The 26,383-nt window shown below is 48.0% G+C and overlaps 2 protein-coding genes across 6 annotated transcripts in view; one reads left to right on the top strand and one right to left on the bottom strand.

The window, feature by feature from the left end:
• Nhsl2 (NHS like 2) overlaps positions 1–26,383 on the top strand; it is a 284,290-nt gene that overhangs the window by 241,451 nt on the left and 16,456 nt on the right. Inside the window, exons 1-3 of one of the 5 annotated variants that reach the window (XM_075956766.1) lie at positions 21,910–22,061; positions 23,898–24,025; positions 24,319–24,511. The exons of the other annotated variants lie outside the window; for them this stretch is intronic. Of the exons in view, the coding sequence (XP_075812881.1) occupies positions 24,023–24,025; positions 24,319–24,511 (196 nt within the window). The 5' untranslated portion in view covers positions 21,910–22,061; positions 23,898–24,022. Of the gene's footprint in view, positions 1–21,909; positions 22,062–23,897; positions 24,026–24,318; positions 24,512–26,383 lie in introns of those variants that run through there. 5 annotated transcript variants of the gene reach the window in all.
• On the bottom strand, positions 17,141–21,926 carry Rtl5 (retrotransposon Gag like 5). The gene is made up of 3 exons (XM_075956769.1): positions 21,627–21,926; positions 18,197–21,502; positions 17,141–17,767 (listed from the first exon to the last, which is right to left on the bottom strand). Exon 2 carries the CDS (start codon positions 21,442–21,444, stop codon positions 19,657–19,659), a length of 1,788 nt encoding a protein of 595 aa, XP_075812884.1. The 5' UTR covers positions 21,445–21,502; positions 21,627–21,926; the 3' UTR covers positions 17,141–17,767; positions 18,197–19,656.

Raw genomic sequence — 26,383 nt, 5'->3', positions numbered from 1 at the left:
ACAGTACTCTAGACACAAATCCCTTATCAAATACATGATTGGCAAATATTTTCTTCATTGTTTGAGTTGCCCTTGATTTTCTTTTTTCCCTCTTTCTATTTATTGTTGGAGAATTTCATACACACAGAAAATTCATTTTTACCAAATCCAACCCCCATTTTCACCTCCAATTCCTCCTCTATCGCCCACCATTTTCCCCTCCATCTTTATGTACTCTCTTTAAAACCCACTGGGTCCACTTAGTGTTACCAGGATGTACAGCGGAGCAGGAACGTCCTCTGGAGCACGGGCAGCCTACCAGGAGCTGCATCCCACATAAACTGCCTGGCCCTCTGGTAGCAGTCAACACTTTCCTGTAGCTCCTCAACTAGAGGTGGGACTTCACGAGCCCCTGCTCCCCATACATGCTGGATTTTGGCTTCCTTGATCTTGTGCCATCATTGCTTTGCCTGCTGTCCCAGATACTGTGAGCCATTTCGCTTTCTTGATGGTCAACTTTGAAATTCAAGCGTTTGTAACATCGATGCAGTCCAGTTCGCCTACTTTTTCCTTGTGTTGCTCATGCTTGACTACCAAATAATCCACAGCCTCATCTGTGAGTGAATTTCAAGAAGAAAATTTCTTTGCTTGGTACACAAGGAACAGAGGGGGGCAGAGCTACAAGAGTAGGGATAGCCACAGCAGAGAGGGACCCTCTGTCCACAGCTTTCGGACTCCTGTGAGAGTTCCACACATAGCCTTGGGTTCCTGGCGGAGGGTGGAGCCCTGAAGGCTTTGAGGTGATCTGAACCCAGGCACACTGGTGGGCTGGCCTCATTTTCTTGTACTATTTTTATATCCATGCCACTTCCTGCTTCTTTCCTGCTTTGACCCTTGTTGGGCAAGTCAGACATTTGAAAGGATGCGGGCTCAGGTCCAGGTCAGAAGGTAGTCTGGGTGATCTCCTGTGGCTCTGCAGAGGAGCCTCTGTCATAGTCACTCAGTGTGAAACCCAAAAAGAGCCCTTCCTCTTTCTGGACCTCAGTCTCCAACGTCTGCTGCTTGCGGGAGCTGTATAAGGCCTCTGACTTCCCACAGGCTTCTCTCAGTTCTCCCAAGGTAACTAAGCAATAAATATTTATCAAGGTAGCAAGGGAGAGGCCACGCAAACCGCAGAGTGATGTTTACAGTATGGTCACATCTTTGTTTGACACAGGAGACCTTCCAGAAAGATGCACCCAAGGTATGTATCCGCAGTGCTCGCCTCTCGAGTCAGGTTAGGGGTTTCCTACTTCGATCTGTTTGCTTTGATCTCTAACCGTGATAAACTTGTTTTTGTAAGAACAAGAAAAGCATGACAGATAAAATTTTAAAGCTGACAAATTTTTCAAAGAGAAGTTGTCTAGAAATGATTAGCAGGCAAAGGGAGTGGGAAGGTGGCAGAGGGCTACCTCATCCGTCAGCCGTAGGCACCTCAAACCCACGAACCTCCCTCCCTGGCAGGTCAGCTGTGAGGCTGACATTAGTGCAAGAGGGCTGTTGGGGAGGCTCTTGGGGTCCTGGACTGTGAAAAGGGGGTGTACCAGAGGGCTACCATAAACTCAGTGCTGTCAGAACAAGCCCCTTCTCCTATACCCTCTCAATGCCAGGGGAAGCTCTGAAGTTGAGCTGGATTCTTGGAGTTGCCCTAAATTGGGATGAGGCCCCTCGCTGCTGGAGGAGGTGTGACATCACACAAAGCAATCCTCAAAGCAGGTAGATAATACAGTGCTTTCCTGGGCAACTCCACCATTGGGAGACTAATCATTTATCCCCAGGCAAGAGCTGAGCAGCTTTTCAAAGCACCCACTGCCTAGCAGTCGTGACGGTAGATATTATGAGCTTGCTTGCTTTTTCTCTCTTTTTCCTCTCTTTCCATCAGTCCTTCCTTTCTTGCGCATATGTGTGCTGAGGCTTGAACCTAGGTCCTCAAGCATACTAAGTCATCTCTCCACTACTAAGCTACAACTGCACCTAGGGACTTTTGAAAAAGGAGAAAAATCATTGTCCTGACTGCTTCTACCACTCCGAGCACAGACTCACATCTGTGAGGGAGTGGTCATTGCAGGTCTGCCTGGGTCAGTCCTTAGTTTTCCCAGGATCCAGGAACTACCTTGGACCTATGGTTCTTTAACTTCTCTGGAAGTTATCAACAAGGAAACCTAAGCTCAGGGAGTTCACACAGCTGGGTCAGGTAGAGGCAGTCTCAACGCTAGCGATGTCCAACTCCAAGGCTCCATCATCTCTCTCTCTGGAAACATAACTTCCCCAACTTGCCAACTATATGTTTCTTGGTTAGAAAGATGAGTCTTCCTCTGGTTAGTGCTGAGCCAGTTGGCTTCCCGTGTTCACCAATCAGCATTTGCTGAGCTGGGTTCCATCAGTAGGTCCCAAAGCTGATCTTGACTTAGTAAAGCCCTTACTTCCCCCCCCCCCCCCCCGCAGGCTGTTCCCTTTATAAAGACAGCTTTTTTTTTCCTACCATAAACAAGCCAGAATTTCCTTAAGTTTGGGGGACAGAGGAGGCTGTGGGCAATCCAGCTGAGTTAATCTTGAGCTAATCTTATTTGCCTGTGAGATCAATTGGCTGCGGGCACCATGCAAGTGACAAGCACGGGCATTAATTCAGCAGCAGTTGGAGCGGCCTCGCAGCCAGGGACTGATTTATCAATCCCTTTAATGGATGGGATCACATTTAGCTAATTGTGTCTGAGGCCAGCACGAATAAGATGACCTCCTTGTCATATGGCTCTCCTGCATGCACGAGGGAATGAGAGGAGAGGGTGGCTAGGAAGTCAGGCCACCTTCCTGGCCACTCCTGCTTGGGTTCTGGGTAGTAGCCCTGAGCTGTGTGTTACTGTCTAAGGCAGCATAGTGTAAGTAAAACAAGTGGTCCTTGCACCAACAGCATCAGCATCCCATGGGATCCCATTAGGCATGCAGATTTCTGGGTTCCTTCCCTCAGCTGGAGTATCTGGAAGTGCTGAATAATAAATAAATAGCTAAATATTCTGCTTTAATTTCCCCAAAGAGTTGTGAGCACAAACTGTGGTGCTAGGCAGCCTTGATTATATCTGTGTGACCTTGGACAAGCTCTCTGACCTCTCAGTGTCTCCACGTCTTTATCTGTAACATGAGGGAAATAATAGTATGTGCTTCACGGGATTCTTGTGGAGATTAAGTTTGTGCCTAGAACAATGTCTGGGACATTGGTGTGTGTGTGTATACATATACATATATATATATATATATATATATATATACATACATATGTATGTGTATATATTTTTTTCCTTCAGAACAACAGTGATTCTAAACGGATCATAAATTCCTGTGGTTTACTAAGTAGAATTTTATTATTATTGTAATGGTATCTATGTATAAATATGTGTGTGTGTACTTATGAGTGATTGCTTTCTACTGTTACAAACTTTTATAATATAATTTGAGATAATACATCGTTAGAATCCAAACAATGGGCAGAGTGAACGTCAAGGCTGCTGTAGGGGACATGGGGTGGTGTGGCTTCTATCCACGGAGCTCCTCCTCACCTAAGGGCAAGAGAGTGGATCTCTGCTCCTCAAGTGACATTGCAGTAAAATGGAGCTTGAGGTTCCAGAAGTCTAGAAGTGGAAAGGTGTGACCAGGTGTCTGTTACACCGAAGGAAGCCTGGCCACGGTATTGCGAGTGGCTGGCCTGGGGAGTTCAGCTGGGGAATGGATGTGAGGCTAAGGGCTGGACACAACAGAAAAGGAGAGAGCATCCCTCTAAGATGCAGGGAAGTCTTGGAAGCTGTCTGCGCTCATTGATTGCTGTGGAGATGTCTGGATTACCCGATGTGGGTCCAAGTAGATTTTGATTTTCAAAGCTGGTCAGTGGGCTCTCTACTCATTGCCATCTCCTTTTTCACAAGTTCCAGCATCCTGACTGGGCTGTGAAATCTGGTATAGGGTCGGATAATCTGATTACAAGACCAGGATCCAGCTTAGGTTATTGGGGTGGGAGTGAATGGGGTAAGTTTGAAGCTCCAACCATGCTATTCCAGCCCCACTTGTTCCTTTTAAACTATGGTCCCCAGAATACAGACCACAGTAAGAGTTTAGTATAGCGCTTGCCTCTAAAGCATATTTCTCTGCATCCCAATAAACACTTTAATTCTTAGTGGGCCTAATGCCTACTTATATCTGATCACTGTCTGGGCTCTACTGCAATGCACTGGGATTTTGCAGCTTGTCACATAGTTCCCCAGTCAAATTTCCCCCTCCCTTGTGTCGATGCTTCCGTATGGTTTGTGGTATACTTCTACTTTATAAGGCTTGTTGTTTGGTTGGGTTTTTTGTTTGCTTCTTCTGTTGTTGTTTCAGAACAGCTTCATTGAGACAAAAGCCTGTAGACACCATAAAATCCAGGCATTTCCAGTTGTGCAATCCAGTGGGTTTATACTGCACTAAAGTAACTTCAGAGAGTATGCAGCCATCACCATTACCAATTTCAGAGCATCCCCTAATGTGCCCATTAGCAGCCTCTCTCCAGCCTCAGGCAAGCATTGCTGGAGTTTCTGATTTTGTGAATTTGCCTGTTCTGGATGTCATGAAATGGGATCATTCATTATGTGGCCTTTTGCAGCCATCTTCTCTCACATAGTGTGATGCTTTCAACGTCTGTCCATAGCATAGGATGTATCAGTACTTCATTTCTGCTGACGAGGAACTTTTCGTTGTATGATTGGTTTATGTAGTCTCCCATTGGTGAACATTTGGATTGTTCTACTTTGGGGAGAGAATAAATAGTTCAGCTACGAACATCCATGTATAAGTTTTTATGTGGACATATGTTTTCATTTTTCTTGGGTATATCTCTAGGAACAAAAGCATTGCATCATGCAGTAACTCTGTGTTTAATGTTTTGGAAGACTGCAAAGCTGTTTTCCAAAGTGGATTCCTCAGCAGTGTATGAAGGTACTAGTTTCTCCACATCCCAACTACCATGTATCTAATTATATCATTATCATTATCATCATCATTATTATAGATATACTAGTGGATGTCAAGTAGTATTTTTTTTTAGTCGTTTCCCTAGTGATTGCATGTTGAACATCTTCTGGTGTGTTTTTGTTTATCTTCTTTGGAAAAACATCTTTTAAGATCCCTTGCCAGCTTTTGTCCTGGATTATTTATCTCATTGATTTATAAGAGATGCTTATACATTTTAGATGCAAGTCTCTTATCATATACACAGTTTGCAAATATGCTCTCGTATTCTGCAGGGTGTCTTCACTTTCTGCATGAAATTACTGGTAGGGTTTGATGAAGGAGGAGGAGCTAGGAGGATCACGAGGTTGAGGCCAGTCTGGGCTACACAGAGCTCTGGTCCTTGGGGTCTGACTTCTCCTGGGGACATCGTCTCTGGACCACAGGGGAGTCTGAAACACTTTCTGGAGGCTGTCTTGGAGCCAAGGGAGAATGGGAAAAAACTAAGGATCCACCTGAAACCACCTGAGTTTCATAGCTACTTTCACCACTGGGTGCTGACCTCTATTTATAGCAAAAAGTTTTAAATTTCAACTTGTCTGTATTTTTCTTTTATTGTCATATCTAAGAAACCGTGATCTAATCCAAGGGCTCAAAGATTTATACCTATGTTTCCTTTTAAGTTTTGTGGTTGTAGCTGCTACATATAGGTATTTGATACACTTAGGTTTACCTTCGTGTGTACATAAGAGTGGATTACAGTTCTACTTTTTTGCATTTACCTAGACAGTTGCCCCAACACCACTTTTTGAAAAGACTTTGCCATTGAATTGGCATCTGTGTCCAAAGTCAGTTGGCAATAGATGAGCGGGCTTGCCTCTGGACTCTCAATTCTGTTATATTGCTTTCTATATTTAATTTTAAGTCTGATAATTAAGATTTTAATAATCAAAAAACTTGTGTGAAATTTTAAAATCAGCAAGTAATTCCTTCAACTTTGTTCTTTTTCAAGGTTGCTTTGGCAATTTTGGGCCATCTGAATTTCCATGTAGACTTTGTCAGTTTCTACAAAGGAAAGTGTTACAAGAATTGTGTTGTGTCTATATATCAATATGGGTGCTATTTTAATAATATTAAGTATTCTAATCCATAAACATGGTATATCTTTCTGCTTGCTTTCATAGTTATCTTTTCCATGTTTCATGGTTTTCAAAATACAAATTCTGTATCTCTTTTGTTAACTTTGTTTCTATGTGTTTTATTCTCTTTGGAGAAGAGGTGTTGGTACTACAGATTGAACCTAGGGTCTTATGCATGCCAATGAAGTGTGCTACCACTGAGCAATATTCTCAGCCCTCTGTTTTATTTTAATCCTCTGTAGAAGCCAGGCGGTGGTGGCGCACGCCTTTAATCCCAGCACTCGGGAGGCAGAGGCAGGCGGATCTCTGTGAGTTCGAGACCAGCCTGGTCTACAAGAGCTAGTTCCAGGACAGGCTCCAAAACCACAGAGAAACCCTGTCTCGAAAAACCAAAAAAAAAAAAAACATCCTCTGTAGACCAGGCTGCAATTAAAGGCATGTGCCATCATGCCCAGCTTTATTTTAATTTTTAGAAGGAAAAGTCTTATGTATCTCTGCCTCAATGCCCTCCAAGTGTGTGGTGTGTGTGTGTGTACGTGTGCCCGTGTGTGTGCGTGTGTGTGTGCGCGCATGTGCGTGTGTGTGTGTGCACATGTGCGTGTGTGTGTGCACATGTGCGTGTGTGTGCGTGCGTGTGTGTGTGTGTGCGTGTGTGTGTGTGCGTGCGTGCGTGTGTGTGTGTGTGTGTGTGTGTGTGTGTTTAGGTAGGTGCATGCATATTACGGTGCACATGTGGACATGAGGACAACAGTTTTTGGGAGTCAGTTCTCTCCCTTCATCTTTTTGCTTCTGTTGCTGAGCAGCGAATTCCAAGATAGCTGGCCACAAGTGTCCAGGTGATTCTTCTGTCTCTGCCTCCCGTGTCTTCTCACGAGTACTGGCATTACAGATGTTTACCACCACATCTGCTTTCTACATGTATTCCAGGCAGAAAGTCAGGTCACTGGGCTCGTATGGGTAGTATTTTGCCCTTTAAGTCATCTCTCTAGCCCACATTGCTTTATTTTTCCATGATGATGTCCTAAATAGACTTGGTTTCTTTTTTATTAGTGGTCAGCATTGGATAGCAAATGAACCTTGTATATGCCAATCAGGGCTACCGACCTAACTCTCTTTTTTGAATTTTTGTTTGGAGACATGGTCTCACGAGGTCACCCAGGCTAACCACCAGCTTGATATCTTCCTGTTGATGCCTTTTGAATAACTTGCACTATCCATCACTCCTGCTTTATTTTTCATTTCAGATTTTATTACAAGTATATAATACTACATTTTTAAATAATTCATAGGCTACATCCTCATCAAACATATTATTTTTAATAGATTTCTAGTGGATTTCTTAGAATCTTTCATGTATGAGATCGTGTCATCTTTGAAATTTAATTTACTTCTTCCTTTCGAATCTGTATGTATTTTATTTAATTTTTAAAGGTAATTTATTTAACCGGGCAATGGTGGTGCATGCCTTTAATTCCAGCACTCAGGAGGCAGAAATAGGTGGATCTCTGTGAGCTCAAGGCCAGCCTGGTCTACAGAGTGAGTTCCAGCACAGCCAGGACTGTTGTATAGAGAAATCTTGTCTTAGAAAACTAAAAAATATATTTATTTTTATTTTTTGTGCATTGGCATTTTGCCTGCATGTATGTCTGTGTGAGGGTGTCAGATCTTGGAGTTACAGACATGTGTGAGCTGCCATGTGGGTGCTGGGAATTGAACCTGGGTCCTCAGGAAGAGCAGCCAGTGCTCTTAACTGCTGAGCTCTCTCCAACCCCTTTTATTTAATTTTTTAATTTAATCATTCTGGTTACAACCTGTATGTATTAGTTACTTTTCTGATGCCATGATAAAATGCCATGATCAAAAAGCAACTCAAGGAAGAAAGGATTTATTTGAACTTCTGGCTCCAGAGGGATCGATCAAGTTCATCGTATGGGGAAGGCATGGCAACAGAAGCAGGAAGTAGAGAGATCACATTTCATCTGTATAAAGGAAGCAGACAGCTGGAACAGGAAGTGGGTGAGCCCTCAAAGCACACCTCCAGTGATGCACTTCTTCCAGGAAGGCTCCATCTCCAAAAGGTTCTATAACTTCCCCAGACAGCATCCCCAACTGGGGACGGAGTGTTCATACACATGAGCCTGTGAGGAGGATCTCTCATTCACACTCAGTATAATGTTGAATGGAAGTAGTAGAACGTAGACACCCTGCTCTTGTTTCTGATCTTCGGGGAATATATTCAGTGTTTCAACACATTAAATGTGATGCTATTGTGAGTTTCTCTTTGTCTATTCTTAGTTTGTTTGCATGCTTTTATCATGAAAGGATATTGAATTTTTTAAATACCAAAGCCTTTTTGTGCCTTCTGAAATCGATCATGATTTTTTTCATTCTATCAATATGATGCATTATACTGATTTTCAGATGTTAAAACAATCTTTCATTCTTAAAATAAATTATCCTTGGTAGTGGTATATGATTACTTTTTTATATTACTGGATTTGATATGCTAGCATTTCATTGAGAATTTTTGCATTCATATTGATAAGGGATAATGGTCTGTATTTGTATTGTTTGTTGTCGGTGTTAGTGTCACTGTAGTGGTGGCCTAATGGAACGACCTGAAAAGTGTTACATTTTCCTCAATATTTTGAAAGAGTTTATATATAAAGAATTGATGTTTTCTTTAAGTATTTGGTAGACTTCACCAGTGAATCCATATGTTTCTGGCCTTTTCTTTTTAAAAAAATTCCATTGTGTATATATATATATTATATTTTATTTATCCATTCATTTTAAAAAGATTTATTTATTTGTATTTTATTGGTTTTAATGCTTTTCCTGCATGTAAGTAAGTCTGTGCACCACATGCATGCAGTGTTCATGAAAGGGAGAAAAGGGTATCAGAGTCCCTGCACCTAAGCTGCCAAGTGAGTGCCAGGAACTAAACCTAGGTCCTCTATAAGAGCAGCAATGCGCTATTTTCCCAGGCCCTCTGAGCTTTTCTTTGTAGGTAGCTTAGTCTCTTTAGTTATTATAAGATTATTTGAAGTTTCTAAACTTCTTTGCTACTTCAAATTTTTTATTTTTCAATTTTGTGTGTGTGTGTGTAAGTGCAGGCATGAGCATGCCACAGAGCATGTGTGTCTTAGTCACGTTCTATTGCTATAAAGAGGCACCATGACAAGATTATAAAAGAAAGCATTTAGTTGGAAGCTTGCTTATAGTTTCTGAGGATTGGTCCATTATCATCATGGCAGAAAGCATGGCAGCACAAATAGCTCCGGAGCAGTAGCTGAGAGCTTTACATCCTGATCTGGAGGCAGTAGAGAGACAGAGACAGACAGACAGACTGGACCTGACATGGACTTTCAAATCCTCAAAGCTCACCTCTAGTGACACACTTCCTCCACCAGGACCACACCTCTTGATCCTTTCGAAGAGTTCCACTCCCCAGTGACATTCAAATATGTGATCCTCTGGGGGCCATTCTTACTAAACCACCACAATGTGTGGTGGTCAGAGAACAACTTTCTAGAGTCAATTCTCCCCTTCTCCCGTGGAATCCAAGGACAGGAGCCAGAGCACCAGGCTTGCCCAGCAAACACTTTGATCTGCTGGGCCAGGTTGCTGGCCTCATTGCCAGACATTTTTGACAGTTTGTGTCTTTCTAGAAATTTAGTCATTTCATCTAGGTTGTCTTTTGGGCATACAATTGCTCTCAGGTTCTTCCTTTCTATTCCTTTTGCTTCTATAAGGTCAGTTATAATATCGCCATGTTTGCTTCCAAGGTTTATTCACTGACAGCCTTCTGTCTCTTCTTATTCTTGGTCAGTCTGACCAAGAGTTTTGGAAATCCCATTGTGTTTGAACATCTACGAATGCATGTGCATGTGCTTTACAGGCAAGAAAGTAACTCTCCTCATTCCTGTGTATGTAGCTTTCGGCCTAAGCCTAAGAAAGCATGCTTTTCTGTTCCTCATGTTGAGGCAGATTTATCCTCAACTAGCAGCGTCTTTAGTGCCCAGCGTGCACAGGGCTGTCACAGTCCTACCTCTCACTGTGGGAATTAAGCTGCAGCTTTTTAGTACATGGCCCTCAGCCAAAGTGGCTCATTTCTAAGTATGAGGGCCTGGAACAGAGCCGAAGGCATCAGGTTCTAACAGCAGGGACCCTCAAGCCAGGCATTGTAGATAGGCCCAGGGCTTGATCATCTGGAGCATTGTCTACATTGTGTCCTGAATGGGAACTAAGGCAAGGAAGGCCTTTTACTGTTCTGACCATACTCTCCTTGGTCCCAGTGACCAGTACTGTGCTGTCCTGCTTAACAGGGACTCCAATGACAGGTGGGAGACTCCGGAAGGCAGGAAAAGGCATTTGAGATACGGGGCAAGGCCTGATTCTATCTGATGATCTGGGGTGACTGACCCAGTTGGTAGTTTTCCCCCTTTTCTCAGCATGCCCCAAGTCTGGCCCAAGTCCTAGGGTAAGGCATTCATTAGTTCAAAAAATGTGCTAGGGTTGATAACACGTCTACTTATTTCCAGACTAATGAGACATCTGTGTCTCTCGCAAACAGGTCTTCATTTTATTTTTATGTTTTTATTTATTTATTTATTTATTAAAGATTTCTGTCTCTTCCCCGCCACCGCCTCCCATTTCCCTCCCCCTCCCCCGGTCAAGTCCCCCTCCCTCATCAGCCCAAAGAGCAATCAGGTTCCCTGCCCTGTGGGAAGTCCAAGGACCACCCACCTCCATCCAGGTCTAGTAAGGTGAGCATCCAAACTGCCTAGGCTCCCACAAAGCATGTACGTGCAGTAGGATCAGAAACCCATTGCCAGTGTTCTTGAGTTCTCAGTAGTCCTCATTGTCCGCTATGTTCAGCGAGTCCGGTTTAATCCCAGGCTTTTTCAGGCAGGTCTTCATTTTAAAACAAAATAAACACCACCAACATTTCCTTGGTGAGAAAAGTGAAAAAAAAAAGAATCAACTCTCTGGGATGGGTTTGCAGAGAGCCAGAAATGCAAACGAACTGTGACAGCAACAGCCCCACCCAGGGTTGCTGACTCAGGACCGAGAGGAAGAGGGAGCTGCCAGACTTCATGATTTCTGTAAACAGTTCTTGAAAGAGAAACCACACACTTGCCCCTCTGCCAGCCGCAGCTTGTCCCCACAGCTGACAGGGCAGTCATTGTCTTTCCTCTGATGCCCTCTGGCAGCACTCCTTAGTTTGAACTCCATGGATCTCTAGTGAGTCTACAGCTAGAATTTAGGAGATCTGAGAACTGGGGTAGAAAAACAATTTGATCTTTTCTCTACGAACCATGAACAGAATTTTAGCATTTCCTTGAAGTCTGAATGTAGGCAACAATAGTATTAGCCAAATCGGGATTTTCTCTCCAACAGAAATCACAACTATTTTCATATTGTGATACAGTTGTTACATCTCAGAAATCACCAGACTCTAATCTCTAGACTTGCCATCAAATCTTTTGTTATTAGAGATAAAACTGGACTATGAAATGATTTTTAAAAAATGAACCTCATATGACTGATCTCCTTTGTTATACTATATATTTCATTTTATTTTATGCATGTAAGACAAGAAAGAATGTATCTTTTTAAAATATTTATTTATTATGTACACAGTGTTCTGCCCGCATGTATGCCTGCAGGCCAGAAGAGGGCACCAGATCTCATTACAGATGGTTGTGAGCCACCATGTGGTTACTAGGAATTGAACTCAGGACCTTGGGAAGAGCAGGCAATGCTCTTAACTGCTGAGCCATCTCTCCAGCCCAAAAGAATGTATCTTTAAAAAAATGTTATTTTAAGAAAGGATCCAGGTTTACCAAACTGCCAGAGGAGTCCACACATTACTTGCCAAAGCTGAGAACCTGCCCTAGATCTTAGACCACTATGTTCCTTGGGTCTCGTTCTGTTGTTTTGTTTGTGTGTTTGTGTGCTTTTCCCTATTTGTTGAGATAGGGAGGGGTGTCTCACTATATAGCCAAGGCTGGCCTTGAACTCGAGGTCATCCTGCCTCAGCTTACCAGGTGCCATGCTTGAGTCCTAGTGTGTCATTGCTTTGTTTTCCTTGAGACTGGGTTTTACAGTCAAAATGGTCTTATAGATAAATCTGGCCTACAACTTGCCACCCTCCTGCCTCAGTGCTTGGATTACAGGTGTGTGTCACCATGCCCAGCTCTCTTGGGCTTCATTTCTGAAGCACAAAAATTTGCCTATCTGCATGCTTAGTGTTAATGGCATTGGTCAGCTTCACCTCTGTGCCAGGTGTCTTAGTCTACCAAAGTAGGACTAGGAGCACTGCTCATAGGAATGTTGTGATGATTAATGAATGCGAAGCACTTGGACTGGACCCATGGTCAGTGCCAGCTAGGTATTAGCTATTATCGTCAATGCTGGTTCATAGCAACGAGCTCAATAATATGTTCTCCTATGGCCTCCATTTTTAGAAAAAGAGGAAAGCAAGACTTAGAGAAGCGCAGTGATCAACTCAAGGGCATCACATCAAGTGATCACAAGAATGGCAGAGGCCAAGGTCAAGGCTAAGTTTGTGTAAACCCCGTGGAGGTCGCTTTTCACTACAGAGTGAGAGGAGGTCATGGCCCTCTGAGAGATGATGGGTGTTGCCGAGGAGCTCAGCCCAGAAGGAGCAACTAGCTGCCTGGCAGGCTGAATAAGCTCGGCTTCGCCGCCTATCCTCAATATACCAATTAAAGAAGAACTAAGATTAAAGAGGAAGTAAAGAGAAATAATAATGAAAACCAGATAAAAGTGGTTTTCAGTGTGGCCACACTGAGAAGAGGAACAGTGAGTCCAAGTCCATATTTGGGGTTACAGACATGGCGGGCAATCATTAAGCCATTATAGTCTGGGCTCTGGTCTGTCCTGCACATTGGTCTCATAAGTTGTCAGAACTCTTCCTGAGAGGCAGGTTCCTCTTCTGGAAGACACCAGGGCTTCAGCCCTTCCTTTCTGGGATTCCGGAGAAATTTTTTATTCTTTGGGGTCCACTGTTTCAGAAGTCTGATGGCAGAAGGAAGGGGCATGAGCCTCCTCTCCTGCTCAGATGGTTACAATCCCTATTGTCTCCTCTCCCTGTGTTTACAGGGACCTCCCAGCTTCATATGCCCAGCAGCAGCCAGGTCTAAGGGTCCAGTCCTCCTTCCAAAGGAGCATCCATATTCCACAGGGAAAAGTCCGCATTCTCATGCTGCACAGGCCCTGCAGCAATGAGCTCATATCACAACCCAGAACACCTTTGTTCCTAAGTGGAGCTCTGGCCCATGGTTCAGTGGAGCCAGGAGGACGGGGGGGAGGGGGGGACTGAGAAGAGCAGGGGCTGTTGGGATCAGAGACGGTTTCATGAAGTGATCTTGGAGCTGAGCAGATTGCCACTGGAGTCAAGAATGTTTGTAAATTCCACCCCTTTCCCCTTCTCCTTTTCCGTTTTTTCTCTTTCCTCATTTCCTTCCCTACTCTCCTCTTCAGAAGGTTCTCTTTATAGTGTGCAGGTTGGTCTTGAACTCCTGGGCTCAAACAATCCTCCAGCCTCAGTCTCCCATATAAAGTAGACAGTAGGGTCATGTCATCGCATCCTAAATGTTTATGAGTTTTTAAAGCAGAAGAATGGGATGTGCAAAGGCCCAGGGCATGAAAAGGTCTGGTGTGTAAGTAGATAAAGGAAGTGATTCGACATATCTGAAGATAGACTAGAAGAAGGAAGGATGAGTGGGCATGCCTCCCCTGATCAGATGGTGAAGAATGTCAGAATCAGGTCCGGAAGGCTTCCTCTCCAGAAAGAGTGCCATTGAGAATGAGATTTGTAAGCTCAAGGAGGCATGTGTGTCTGTGCACATGTGCACGTGCACACACACACACACACACACACACACAGGAACACCATCTCAGATACCTGGAACACCACCTCAGATACATGGAAAGTGGCTTGATTGGTAGGAGCAGAGATTAGGAGCTGTTTAGGACAGCAAGGAGCTACAATAGTCTAGGGGAGAGATGATCGGGACTCAGCTAAGGGGATGGGGAGTCTGGGCTGGCCAGATTGTCTGACTTAGTCCATACCCCAGCCAGATTTCGTTCTTGTGCCCTAAATGGGGGAGAAAGGAATTACAAGGAAACTGGCCCTCCTTGTTTTGACCTGTGTGGGTCCTGTGAGATAAGCTCCTCCCCCAAACCATGGCCAGCACTTCACACATTCCATTTTAACATTCTCATATTAACAGCCAGGGCCCAATTCCCAGTCCCCACACCACCCCCATCCCCCATCAGGAGGGCTGCTGAGGTAAGGGGCCCCTATTCTGCATCTGTGTGTGGCAGGCAGGAAGGGGAGGGGGTGCAGGGAACAGGTCAGGGCCTGCTCATTGTCAAAGGAAATAACCACCCTTTTAAGCCTTTAAGAAACTGTTTTCTTCCAAGTAGATTCCCTGTTACCAAGGCAACTTGAGAACTCTGGGCTTTGTGTTTCTGCCTAGGGTCCCTGGGGAGAAATGGCCTGCTGAGCTTTCCCGAGTCTGGGCAAGATGCAGGACATGCTAGCTGGAAGTCCTTTTGTGGGGGCAGTCTCTCACTTCATTCCTTAGGTGCTTATCCCTAGGAGGAGCCCACGCCACCCCTTCCTCAGCCCCAGAAGCCAGTTTTGGCCATGGAGAGCACAGGCTTCACACTGATAGGCCCAGCTTTTCCAGAACAAATGTCTGCACCCACCCTATGGACCAACCCTCCTAAAAGCTGGAGCAGGTGTCAGGGAGGGGTGAGTTTACACCAGACCGTGGTATATGCTGAGGAATAGCTGTTCCGTGTGTTTCTCAGTCATAGAATGCAGTCCTCATGACTGCATTGGGAGCTGTATGGGAAGGCGCGGGGGAAACTGGCCAGTAAATGTCATCTGGGCTACTTAGTCCCCACAACTAGACTGGCATTAGAATTGCCTAGGAAGTTTTCCAGAAATAGGAATCATGGAGATTGATTCTATCGGTGGTGTAGGTAGAGATCAAGAGCACAGGTCCTGGATGACACACTCTTGGGGTGACCCAGAGCCAACTGTGTGAACTTTCAGATCTGTTTCCTCGCTGAAAGATCATTTAAACACCAGAGGGCGTTAACAATGAACGGTGGGACCAGTGTCATAGGCAGCAGAATCTCTGTCTTCCTCCATCTCTTGGGAAGAGGGTTTTGGGAACCCTCAAGATCCTTTTCGCCTCCACCCCCACATCCTCCTTCCTTTCTTCTATTCTGGCATTTTTCTTGGCATACCAAAGGGCTGCTACTGTGAGGTGCAAAGGTCCCTCAGGCTCAGGGCCCAGGATCCGGGCAGGGCCTGTCTACCTTTGGGTGGCAGCAACAACCCAGAAATGTAGTGGTGTCTTTGGCTGCCCTGCCTACTTGCCTGTATGCACTGAGTGCCGCCCGTTCCCATTCTTGTGTGCCTTCTCGCTAGCTTCTTCAAGTCACCTCTCCTACACTCAGGCATCTGTGAGACTTGATGGGTTGTTTGGTTTTTTTTTCCCTCTCTCTGTAAATCATGACTGCGTTTTCATTCTAGAAGCTGGCATCCTTTAGTCCTCGAAGCATCTTGATATCTACAGGTATCCTTAGTAGTCACTTCTAGTTCCCCATGCAGAGGCTTGTTTAGACACCCACCTTTTAAGTTATGGACCAAACTGCTGCTGCTGCTACTTTCTTGTGTGTCCCATGCATGCCATGAGCTGGTTCTGTGAACGCAAAGGTATAAACAAGCAAAGAGGGTGTGGCCAGCAAGAGGTTGCTGGCAGCCCTGGGAGCCCGCAGGGCTGGCACACAGTTGGTCCTTTTTCCTATTGTCCTTCACCTGCTTTCGTGAGTCTTTATACAAACTGACCCCACCTGCCCCCGCCTGCTACATCATGAAAAATCTCAGGGCTGCTGGGTACCCTGTCTGACCTCCTACCGTCCTAGAAAGCATGGGGACCGCTCACAGCCTGTATAGCCTAGTCCTTCCTCAGAATGGGCCATCAGCCACGTGCTCATCACTGCCACTGGTCCAGCCATGCTGGCCTTTTCTGCTGAATTCTAGAACCACCGCCTGGCTGATTCCCTTGGAGCCCCCAGATACAGTATGCTGGACCCAGAGTCTCCCATCGGACCTTAGATTCCTGAGACTTGAGTTCCTCAGTTCTAAAGGAGAGACCGACTGACCATTGTCTTCCTGGATTGTAGCAATGAAATGGTTCTCTCTTTATTCCTCTCAAAGGACAAGTCAAATGTCGCTGTAACTAGGACTGGTTCTCCACAGAAACCCGTGAGGAAGGAGAGCAGGGCAGAATCGGGAGACAGACCTGGCTTGTTAGACAGTTGGATGGGAGGAGCTGTCCTGGGATGCAGGGCAGAATCGGGAGACAGACCTGGCTTGTTAGACAGTTGGATGGGAGGAGCTGTCCTGGGATGACAACCAACAGCTCCAGGGTTGTGAAGAGGCCACCCACTTTCACCTACAGGGCAGTGACTTCTAAGCCTGTATCCTTAACTTGAAGAGCATGAGAATAATAAATAATCCACTGTCCAGGGTGGTTATGGGGATGAAGGGTAATGGTCTCCCCTAAGTGCCCACCCCAGCACGCACAAGTAGCAGGGCTTCTGGGGGAAAATGTCTTAACTCATTTCTGAGCGAGCTGAGCAAGTACCAGAATGGGCTGTAGTTTTTTTCTGATTCCGCGGTCTGTCTTGGAGCAAGAAACAGAGAGGTCTCGCTGCCTCTGGCTGGCCTGCTCTGGGAATTTGTTTCCATCTAGCTCAATGGAGTCCCATAGCACCATCTAGTGTCCCAAAGTGGAAAGGCGTCCTCTCTCCACCTCTCCATTCTCTCTCCTCCCAGCACTGCTTTGCCTAGAGGATTTCAAGGCTTCGGGCTGGCACAGATCAGCTAAGGTGCCTGGGAAGTTAAGTAACCGCAGGTCCCTGTCGCTGTTCGTTCAGTAACACAGACAGACACAAGGTTTACACACCCTTTTTGGCTTTTTATTGGGGAGAAAAAGCGTTAGCGTACAGAACAATTGCTCTTCACAACACAATGTAATACAACAGCAATAGTCACAACAGTAACGTATTTGTTTCTCCCAGGCTTCAGGGAGTCCTTGGGCTACCCTTATACCCTGCATGCATCCCCCACCCCACACCCACCCCTTCCCTTCCCCCACCCCACCCCTCTCCCTCCCCCACCCCTCACACCCACCCCCATCCCCAACCCAAGGAGGCACTCAGAGCTTCAGACAGCTCCTGTAGCTGTCACATCACACACAAAATATATTGAAGATCTGGGAAAGAAGGGAAAAGGTCAAAGGAAGTCCAAGCCCCCTCTGCCCCCAGAGGCCTACAAACCAGTTTACTGCTCGTGCGCACTCTCCCTGGCTGAGGCTGCACGTGTTCAGAGTAAGAAGAGCCAACGGGGTCCGACAAGGCCTGTACCAAGGAGGGTTCCGAAATTTGAGGTACAGGACACCTGCCCTTTGCACTTCTCCACAAGCACAGGGTCAGCATGACCAGCATGCTGACATCAACAGACAGGGTCCAGAGCTTCGAAGAACGGTGTTTTCCCTTCTGGAACTCTCGCCTGAGGAAATAAGCTGAAAAACAGACACAGAACAAAGTCTTCACGTGGTGTTTTTTACTCCTGCCCCTGTGAGAATGGGGAAGCCAAACAACTGAAGTGTCTAACAGCTCGGGAGGGTGAAATGATTCCATGGCACACATGACTGCCATTTCAGTCCCACTGTTGGCCCTCTAGCAGAATGACCTCCGCTTTAAGAAAGGGCAGTGAGAACCCACTAGAAGGAAATGAGCGACTGCTGCTTCTGCGCGATGCGATTCTGCATGTTTACACGTGGCTTTTTGTCCTTAGAGTGTTCTCTGCTTCCCAAATTTCCCATAATGACTATATGTTAACCCTTCTCTTGGGGGAAACCACTGTAAAAGGTAGCAACAGATTATAGGGAACCCAGTTCCACTGATCTTCAGGCTAAGACACAAAAGTAATAAGCAAACAGGCATCTTACCTCTTGCAGATGAACAGAGATCTCACCCTAAACCAGTCTGAGGACTGGGTCTGTTTCCGATTCCTCTTCCTCAGGTTCCTTCCTCGGGTCTTAGGTTCAAATTCTAGGGCTGAGCTCTCATGGAATTTCCCTCCTGCTGGCCACAGACACTTGGGCTGCACTTGCCCAGCTGCTAGGCACTGTGCAGCAAGTTCAGTGTCCATGGGGACAAGCGTGGCCAGCAGTGAATCGGGCTGCCATTTTGTGGCCAGAACTGATAATAACACATGTGTGGCTTTCACCGCAAAAGCAGTATTTTCTGGACCCAACTGAACAGCAGATGTCTTTCTAAGGGCACCTGAATTTGTGCCCCAGAAGCCCCTGGAGTGTGAAAGAGGCAGTTACCCCTGAAGCTGGCTAACTGAAGTTCGGCAACAGGCCTGAGAGAGATTGTCCCTCCTGAGAGAGCCGTGGGGGTGTTGGGCCGCTGCACTGCACGGGTGCAGTCTCTAGTGAGCTAGCCCTGGTCTCTTCTCTCAGAACCAAAGACTCCTTAGAGTCAGAGGGGCTTGAAGAGCAGGGCAGCAAGGCCACCTCCACCACCTTGACGACACAGTCTGCAGACCAGAGCTTAGCTGGGTGAAAAAGGCCATGTACCTAAAGCAAGAGTCACTCCTTAGGATGTCAAACTGAGTTGTGACGCTGCTGCCACCTCGGCCGCCCCACCCCCCGCATCCCTAACACCAACCCTTTAAGGGAAAAGTGGCCAAAGCCTGTTCAAGGGTCGTGGTGCAGGAGTCTGAGGGAGGGTGACTCCAGCACTCAAAGTGGAGTCAGGTTGCCACCATCAGGCCAAGAGAGCAAGTCTCAGTGACTGTCCACTGCACGTGTGACTTCGTGTTCTCGCTGCACTGGGTGTAAGTCAGTTTCCCTTTCAGGCTCTTCTGCTGCAAACATGACAAGTATATACTTCTTGGTGCCATCCTGCTCATTGTCCAGGAAGTGGCCTCAGTGGCATCAGGAGGTTAATGTAGCCTGTCCTTTAAGTCATTGGGGAAGATCAGTGAGGCATTGGGTGAAGAAGTCCTGACTAGTCAGAGTAAAACCGTAAGAACACAGGGCAAAGAACACACAGAGAGGCAAAGGCTGGGGACAACTAGAGGAGAGGACAAAGGTGACCAGTGCATTTACAAGAACAGGCCCAGAAACTTGCTCTCCAACTTGTGCAAGGACTGAGCACAGTACATGGCAAGAGGACAGTGACGACTGACCTCTCCCTTCTTAGATGGCCTTGGTTGGGCACATTTCACTTGCTGGTTGTGGTTGCAAAACAGTCTGGAATTCTACAGGTCTCCCTTGAATTCTTCAGGTCTGGAGCTTTCTTAAGGACTGGTCAGTAGATGTGGCAGGTACAGCAGCAATAGCAAGAGCAAGGGATGCGGTAGAAGGGTGTGTTCCCTGTGGCCAACTCACCAAAGGATTCACACGCGAATTCGGCCTTGAGCTCGGTGCCCCCCCTGTCTAGGAGTGAGGCAGAACAGCACGGAGGGATGCCTTTGCACTTGGTCTTGCTCCACGTGACCTGCATGGTGAATCAGTGGTGGTGAGCTGTAGAAGGGAGAATTGGTATCTGGAAGGCCCTCCAGAAGTGGGACGCGATTTTGGCTCCCCTGTCTGCTCGGTGGCATTATGGAAGGTGCCACGCTCAGGTAATTCTCGGCATGGTAGCCTGTCGCAGAGCTCACGGTCTGGGTCGACGTGTCCACAAGGACAGGTTCTTCTATCTGCAACACCTCTCCATGTAGGCCATAATGATGGGCAGCAAGCGCGTGCATGTGTAAGTGAATGCAGTCGTGCACATACACATGATCGTGCTCATGCTGGACCTCCTCTATCACTTGCTCCTGTTCTGGAAGCAGGACCCTAACCTCAACTTCAGCTTCCTCCTCGTATTTATCTTCACCGCCGTCCTCATTCTTCTTCATCTCCTCCTCCTTGTCTTCTTCATCATCATCCTCCTCTTCCTCATCCTCCTCCTCTTCCTCCTCATCCTCATCTTCCTCCTCATCCTCATCTTCCTCATCCTCCATCTCTTCTTCCTCTTTCCTCATCTCCTCCTCCTCCTCCCTCAGCTCCTGTGAGAAGGGCCTCCCTTGATCCACCAGATAAAGCCTGTGCCCGCATGCCTGTTCACCCTCATCCTCATTCTCAATGTGGCACGCCACCACAGCTTCATTTCCATGCTCATTAAGAACTGGAGCCAAAGGGTAGAAGCTGCTTTGAACTTCAGAAAGTGGGGTTGGCTTGGGGACCCGCACTTTCCTTTCTATCTCCGCACACTCGAGAATCAGCTCATCCAGATCTGCAATTTCAGTTGACCAAAAGAGCTCCCTTCGGACACATTCTGACAAGCCTTTAAGGAACTGCTTTTGGAGGCGATTGTCATCCCAAGACAAGAACTGGGCCAAGAACTGAAAAGCATCAGCATAGCTGCTTAGGGTACAATCTCCCTGCTTGAGCCTACGGATGGCCTTTTTAGCCACGCGTGAGGGGATGGGGCCACAGAATACCTTACGCATTTCATCCAGGAAGAGCGGGAAGTTGGAATTCAGGGAGCTTCCTTCCTGAGTGACTGAGATAGCCCAGTCTCTCGCTTCCCCTATGAAAAAAGAAACCAGAAAGGCCACCCGTTCCTCGCCCCCAGGGAAGTAATCTTCATGATCTGCTATGAAAGTCTCTAGCTGCATCAGAAATTCAGCCAGGTAGACAGGGTCTCCTGCAAATGGTTCTATGTCTGGCCGCTCAAGCGGTGGCAGAAAGACCTGTAGGGCCAGCTCTTTTGGCGCGGGGGAGTGCAGCTCCGACTGGGACAGGTTGGGTGACAGAGGGGGGTCAGTGGACTCATCGGGGTTGGAATAGTCCTGGACCACGTTAATCAAAAGATCATCTGAGACATCCTCGGGATCTGTGCGCGGAGGAGGCCAGCACAGGAAAGGCACCTCCGCCTCCTCCTCCTCCTCCTCCTCCTCAGGAGCGGGCTCGTTCTCACTGAGCGGGTACTCAAAGTTCTCCCCGGCAAGGACGGGCACTATGGGCACCGGCCGGTGGATGTGGCTCGAGACACTGCCCCTCAAGGAATTAACCTCGGCCAAGGCTCTCCCGAGCTGCAGGCCCAGATGGGCATTCTCTCCTCGAAGGGCATTTAACTCCTCTTGCAGGGCCTCATTCGCCAAGCGGAGGCTATTGAGATTTCCCGCCGGCTCTGACATCGTCACTAGTTCTTGGGGCTTTGAGTGTCCCGCAGTTGGGGGCAGGGAGTTACAGGGTCTGCGGGAGGAAGCAGAAATGAGGAGGTGGGCTCGGGAAGCTACCGAAGTGCGGCCAGAAGGCGACGGGGCCAAGCGAGCCCGAGCCACACCCACCCGGGGGACTCGGGCCCGGGACGCCTTACCTTGCTGCAGGGGTCGGAGAAGGCGGGCGGTGGCGCGGGTCCTGGAGGCAGCAGGCGCAGGGCACGAGTGAGACGCTGGCAGCGGTGGTGCGGTCTGAAGCAGGCAGAGCGGGAGGGAACGGACTGCGGCAGGATCTGTCGAGGAAAAATCTTGCGGACAGCGAGCCCTCGCCTTTTAAGCGCCGCCAAAGAGCGCCCCCAGCAGGGGCGGGCCTTCGGGAACTGAGCGAGCCCACTGGCTCCCGCGGCTGCGCTCTCACTCACTCTCTCCTTCCCTAGCTGCAGCTAACTCGGGTCGGGAAAATGCGACAGCGACTGCCCACTCGAGGTCGTCATGGCGACAGCCAGTGAACGTGTTCCTCTCCTCGGGCAGGCCCCCGAGTGTAGAGGAACTGCTTCGCGAGGCGCAGCTCAATCTCCAGAGCCTGTTGCAAGGTACTGCGAGGGAGGGGGGCTGCCCAGAGGCGGCTGCGCAGCAGGAGGGGGGCAAAGAAGAAACCGGGAACAGCGAGAAAGAAAGAAAACAGTTCCAAAGCATCTCTCTTTTCACCTTCCAGACTGATGATGCTAAGACTCTGTTTCCGGGGCTGTTGCTCTCTCCCTTTTTGATTCAGTAGTCCCTAAGTGGAAAGCATACAGGCTGAGGCCAGGCAAGTCACAGAGAGGGGAATAGAAGACTCCCTCAAAGGAGACGCATATTCCCTCCAGCACTCCTGTCGTCATATCTCCCGTGCCTTGGAATTCTGGCACTAGAAAACAAAGAGGACATCTATAGGGTCTCCTAATCCGGACTCCGCACACTCTCTACCTGTAATAACCTCCCAATCGCAATGAGGTTCTCCGTAGAAATCACGTCCCCAAGCTGGAGGTGTAGCTCTGTAGTAGCATGTGCAAGGCCCGAGACTGTATGTCCAGCACCACTAAAAAATGCCATCTCTCGCTACTTTTGAGTTTCTCTTACTACTCTTGAGTTTTTCAGGCACACTGGACACAGAGCTGGACCCCCCCCCCGAGGTGTCTAATGAATACTAAATGGACAAAAGGTCTCCTCAGTTCTTATTTCTCCATACTAGCAAAAAAAAAAATTTTCCTAAGTCGGGTTCAGACTAGAAAATCCCTGATGGGCCTCCCAAGTGGAGTGCAGCTAAAACTCCCAATCTCTGCAAAGGAGTGCTAACCATGAGCCCTGTGTCCAGCAAGGAAGAGGTAGAGTGCAGGGTGGAGGGGGGCGACTGCACTGTTCTGACCACAGGCAGAATCCAGAATCCGGTAGGACTAGTGAGCAGGAGCTCAGGGAGAGCGCATTCCACCTCCTGACAGAGATGGGTTTTTCTCACATGCCCAGTAGCCACAGTCCAAAGGAAGGAGTGATCTTCAGGTGTCTGCCCTGAGACTGAAAAGGCACCTGAGAGGGCTCCTGAAGAGGGGGCATAGACTAGGAACACTGGTGCAAAGAATGAGCCGTGAGAGCAACAAGCCCCAGGACCAGAGTCAAGAGTCTGTTGAGCTCTCGCTTTCCTCGCCATTTCATCTAAGCCATCGCTTTGGCCAGCCCTACTCCATCTTACACATACTTACCTCCTCTCGTTGGCTCGTGAACTTCGCTGTCTTCTATGCCACCACCTTCGGTTCCCTTACTTTTCGCCTGCCTAGACCTGATCCCATCCACAGTGGAACCAGACCTAAAAGCCATCAAGTATGAGTTCTTGCATCCAGGTATGGTGGCACAAGCCTGTAATTCCAGCACTCAAGAGACTGAGGCAGGAGGATCTTGAGTTCTGAGGCCTGCCTGGGGTACATGCAAGATTTTGTCTCACAGAAAACCAAGAAACCGTAAAGTTCTTGCGATCCAAGACAGAGTTCCAGACTGGACTTCTCAGTGTGGGTCTCTTCTTGCTTCGTGCACATTGTTCCTTGGTAGCACTGCAGAACACCCGAAGAGCTGCAGCGCCTCAGAAAATGGAACCGTTAGCAAAGGGTGTCTACATCCTGAGTCTTGGCTCTCCGGGCTGAGTGCTTAAGGTGGGGACCACTATAGAGGGCATGGGCCCCAAAGCAGCACGGCTTGGATTTACTGACTTCCTTTCCTCTTCTGCCCTCATGGTCCTGGGAACCAAGCACTTTTCCATTTCTGAACCCAGTGGCCAGGAAATAGCTCAAAGAAGCAATATGAGTCAGGCTGGGCAGCTTAGTGCAGGCGCCTGGCTCATTGTTCTCCCCCAGCCTGGCACCTGGCTCCCTAGAGTGTGTCTCCACTATGCTATTTTTCAGAAGAATATGAGGAACAGTATTCGGAGGCCAGACTTCTGGGGCAGACCTTCCGCTCTTCTGATGAGGCCCCTGAGCCTACTGCCAGCCAAAGGCCCCAGTCTACCAAGCGTCTGGAGTTTGTATTGATGGTGAGTTGTCTCTTCTCCAACCTGGGAGAGCCAGCGTGCACCCACCGGCAGGGCATCTTGAACTTCTTATGTGATCCCCTGGAAGCTACTGTTCATCACTGCTCACAAGCAGGGCTACTGCGAGGTCCCCCTGGGAAGGGCCCCGCACAGCATGTGCCTAGCCAGGCACCCTGTACAGTGCTTTCCTGTCTTCAAGAGGACGCCTCCAACCGCTCTGCCTAAGCAGTCATCCTATGGGCATCAGCTCCTCCAGTCAGAAGTGCACCTTTCCATCACACCCTCTCTCCCAACAGCCTGCAAAACGGCAGCTGAGCGAGGATGAGACCACGACGCAGGGTGTGAGGGCCCCCGAGGCCTGCCTGAGCCTGCCTACAGCCGACAAGCAAACTGCCTGGAATGGCCCCTTCCCTCTACCCATCCTAAAGGAGAAGCGCTGGCTTCAACCCTGCTCCACGCAGTCCGACCTTGTGCCCATCAACATCTCTGGTAGAGTTGCTTAGCACCGCCTGTTTGTTTCCCTCATGCCAAAGGCCCATCCTCTCCGAATGCTCTGGGTACTGGGGAGGGAGGGCCACTCTATCTGCTACTGACAAGGTCATGACTCCCCCGGGAGTGGAGGGGGCTTCGAGAGCCAGCTGAAGAGGGGGGATGGCTCCTCTTCCCTCACTCCCTATCTGCAGTCACTGTAACTGATACCATGGAATAGCGAACAAAAAGTTTCTTTGCAGAATGTGCCAAAAGTTTTCTGAACGTGGGTTTTCTTTTGAGTTTAAATGAAAACAAAGTTTGAGAATTTTGTTTGTTTCAGGTAAAGATAATGTTAGAAACCCAAAGTTCTGGGTTTGGAAAATACAAATAACAGCCAGAAGGAGATGAGAATCCGAGCACATGTGCTTTAACGGTAGTGTAACAAGGGAAGGGCACAGAAAGGGCACACGGGGGAAAAAAGAAAGAGCCACAGGAGGCCCAGGATGACCTTGAGAGTAGTGGTGGGGGGGATACTTGCATCTCTCTTCGTTTCGTTCTCCATTGCTGCAATAAGGAACCCTGACAGAAGCGACTTAAGGGGGCAGGGAGCAAGAGTATAGACCGGTTCACAGTTCAAGGTACAGCTCGTCAAAGGCAGCAGGAACTTGGAAGCAGCGAGTCTCATTGTCTCCGCAGACAAGAAGCAGAAGACAGTGGCTACTTGCTGCTGCTCAGTTCCCTTTCTCCGTCTCTAAGGTCCAGGATCCCCTGCCTGAGGAATGGTGCCATCCACAATTAAAGCTGGGTCTCCTCATATCAGTTAATGCCCAGAGGCACATCTCCTGGGTCATTCTAGGTTCTGTCAAGTTGACAGCACAATCACAGTCTCCAGGTTGGGGTCATGTGGCATTTCTGCTTCCCACTCCAGTGGCTGGAAAGGAACAGGGCCAGTCCTATCAGGAACCCCTGCAGGGCCCTGATGGAAGCAAGACGTCAGTAATCTGAAGGGACCGGAGGAGGCCTTGACTAGCATGGGCCCTGCTGTGGTGGAAAAGGTCGGTGAGAGCAGTGAGGGTAGCTCTGTCTCGCGTGACCATGCTCCCCGGATCTGGCTTGATCCACCGCCCCTAGAGTCATCTTGAGGAAGAGAGGCAGGAAGTAGAGCTCATTTGCCAAGGGAGGGAAAACTGTGCTAGGAGATTCGCAAAGCAACACTGATGTGCTCTGTCTAAATGGCTGTCTCACTTTCGGGCTGCTCTTGACTCTGTCCTGTGGAGCCATTTGCTGGGATGGGGCTGCAGTGAGTGCTGTGACTGGTGGGGGACGGGTCCTGCTTAACCAGCCACTAAGCTAGAGACAGGGCGGGGGAACTGCCTGTTTAGCCCCATGGATCTCCTCATCCTGACTTTGCCCCCTACAGATTCCCAGAACTAAAAGCTGACCCAGCACCTTAAGAGAATTAGACAGGGTCCAGTCAACACCAACTGCCAGTTTTGGTAATGTGGCCAGGTAGCTGTAGGTCAGACTATCCGACTGCTTCCTAAATGATGGGATCAGTAGGAGCGCTTCTTAGAGATGCTGTTTTCACCTGGTCCCTGTGAAGTCAGTCTGGGCATGATGGCACAAATCTGTAATCGCAGCACTCTGGAGGCAGAGGCAGGGTGATGAGGGCAAGTCCAGCCTGGATAACCAAATGAGTCCTTCACTCACAAAAAACCACACCCAGGAGTACAGGGTGCATCTCAGTGGTCGAGTACTTGCCTTGAATATAAAAGGCTCCAGATTCTGTCCCCAGCACCACAGGAGAAACCCTATGATCATAATCAAATAATGCTAGCCCCGGCCCATCTCTCCACAAGCAGTGATGCTCACCCCTGGCTATGCATCTGA

The sequence above is a fragment of the Microtus pennsylvanicus genome, chromosome X (genome assembly GCF_037038515.1).
Source record: "Microtus pennsylvanicus isolate mMicPen1 chromosome X, mMicPen1.hap1, whole genome shotgun sequence".
In the NCBI taxonomy this organism is placed as follows: Eukaryota; Metazoa; Chordata; class Mammalia; order Rodentia; family Cricetidae; genus Microtus; species Microtus pennsylvanicus.
This window is presented reverse-complemented; position numbering and strand designations above follow the sequence as displayed.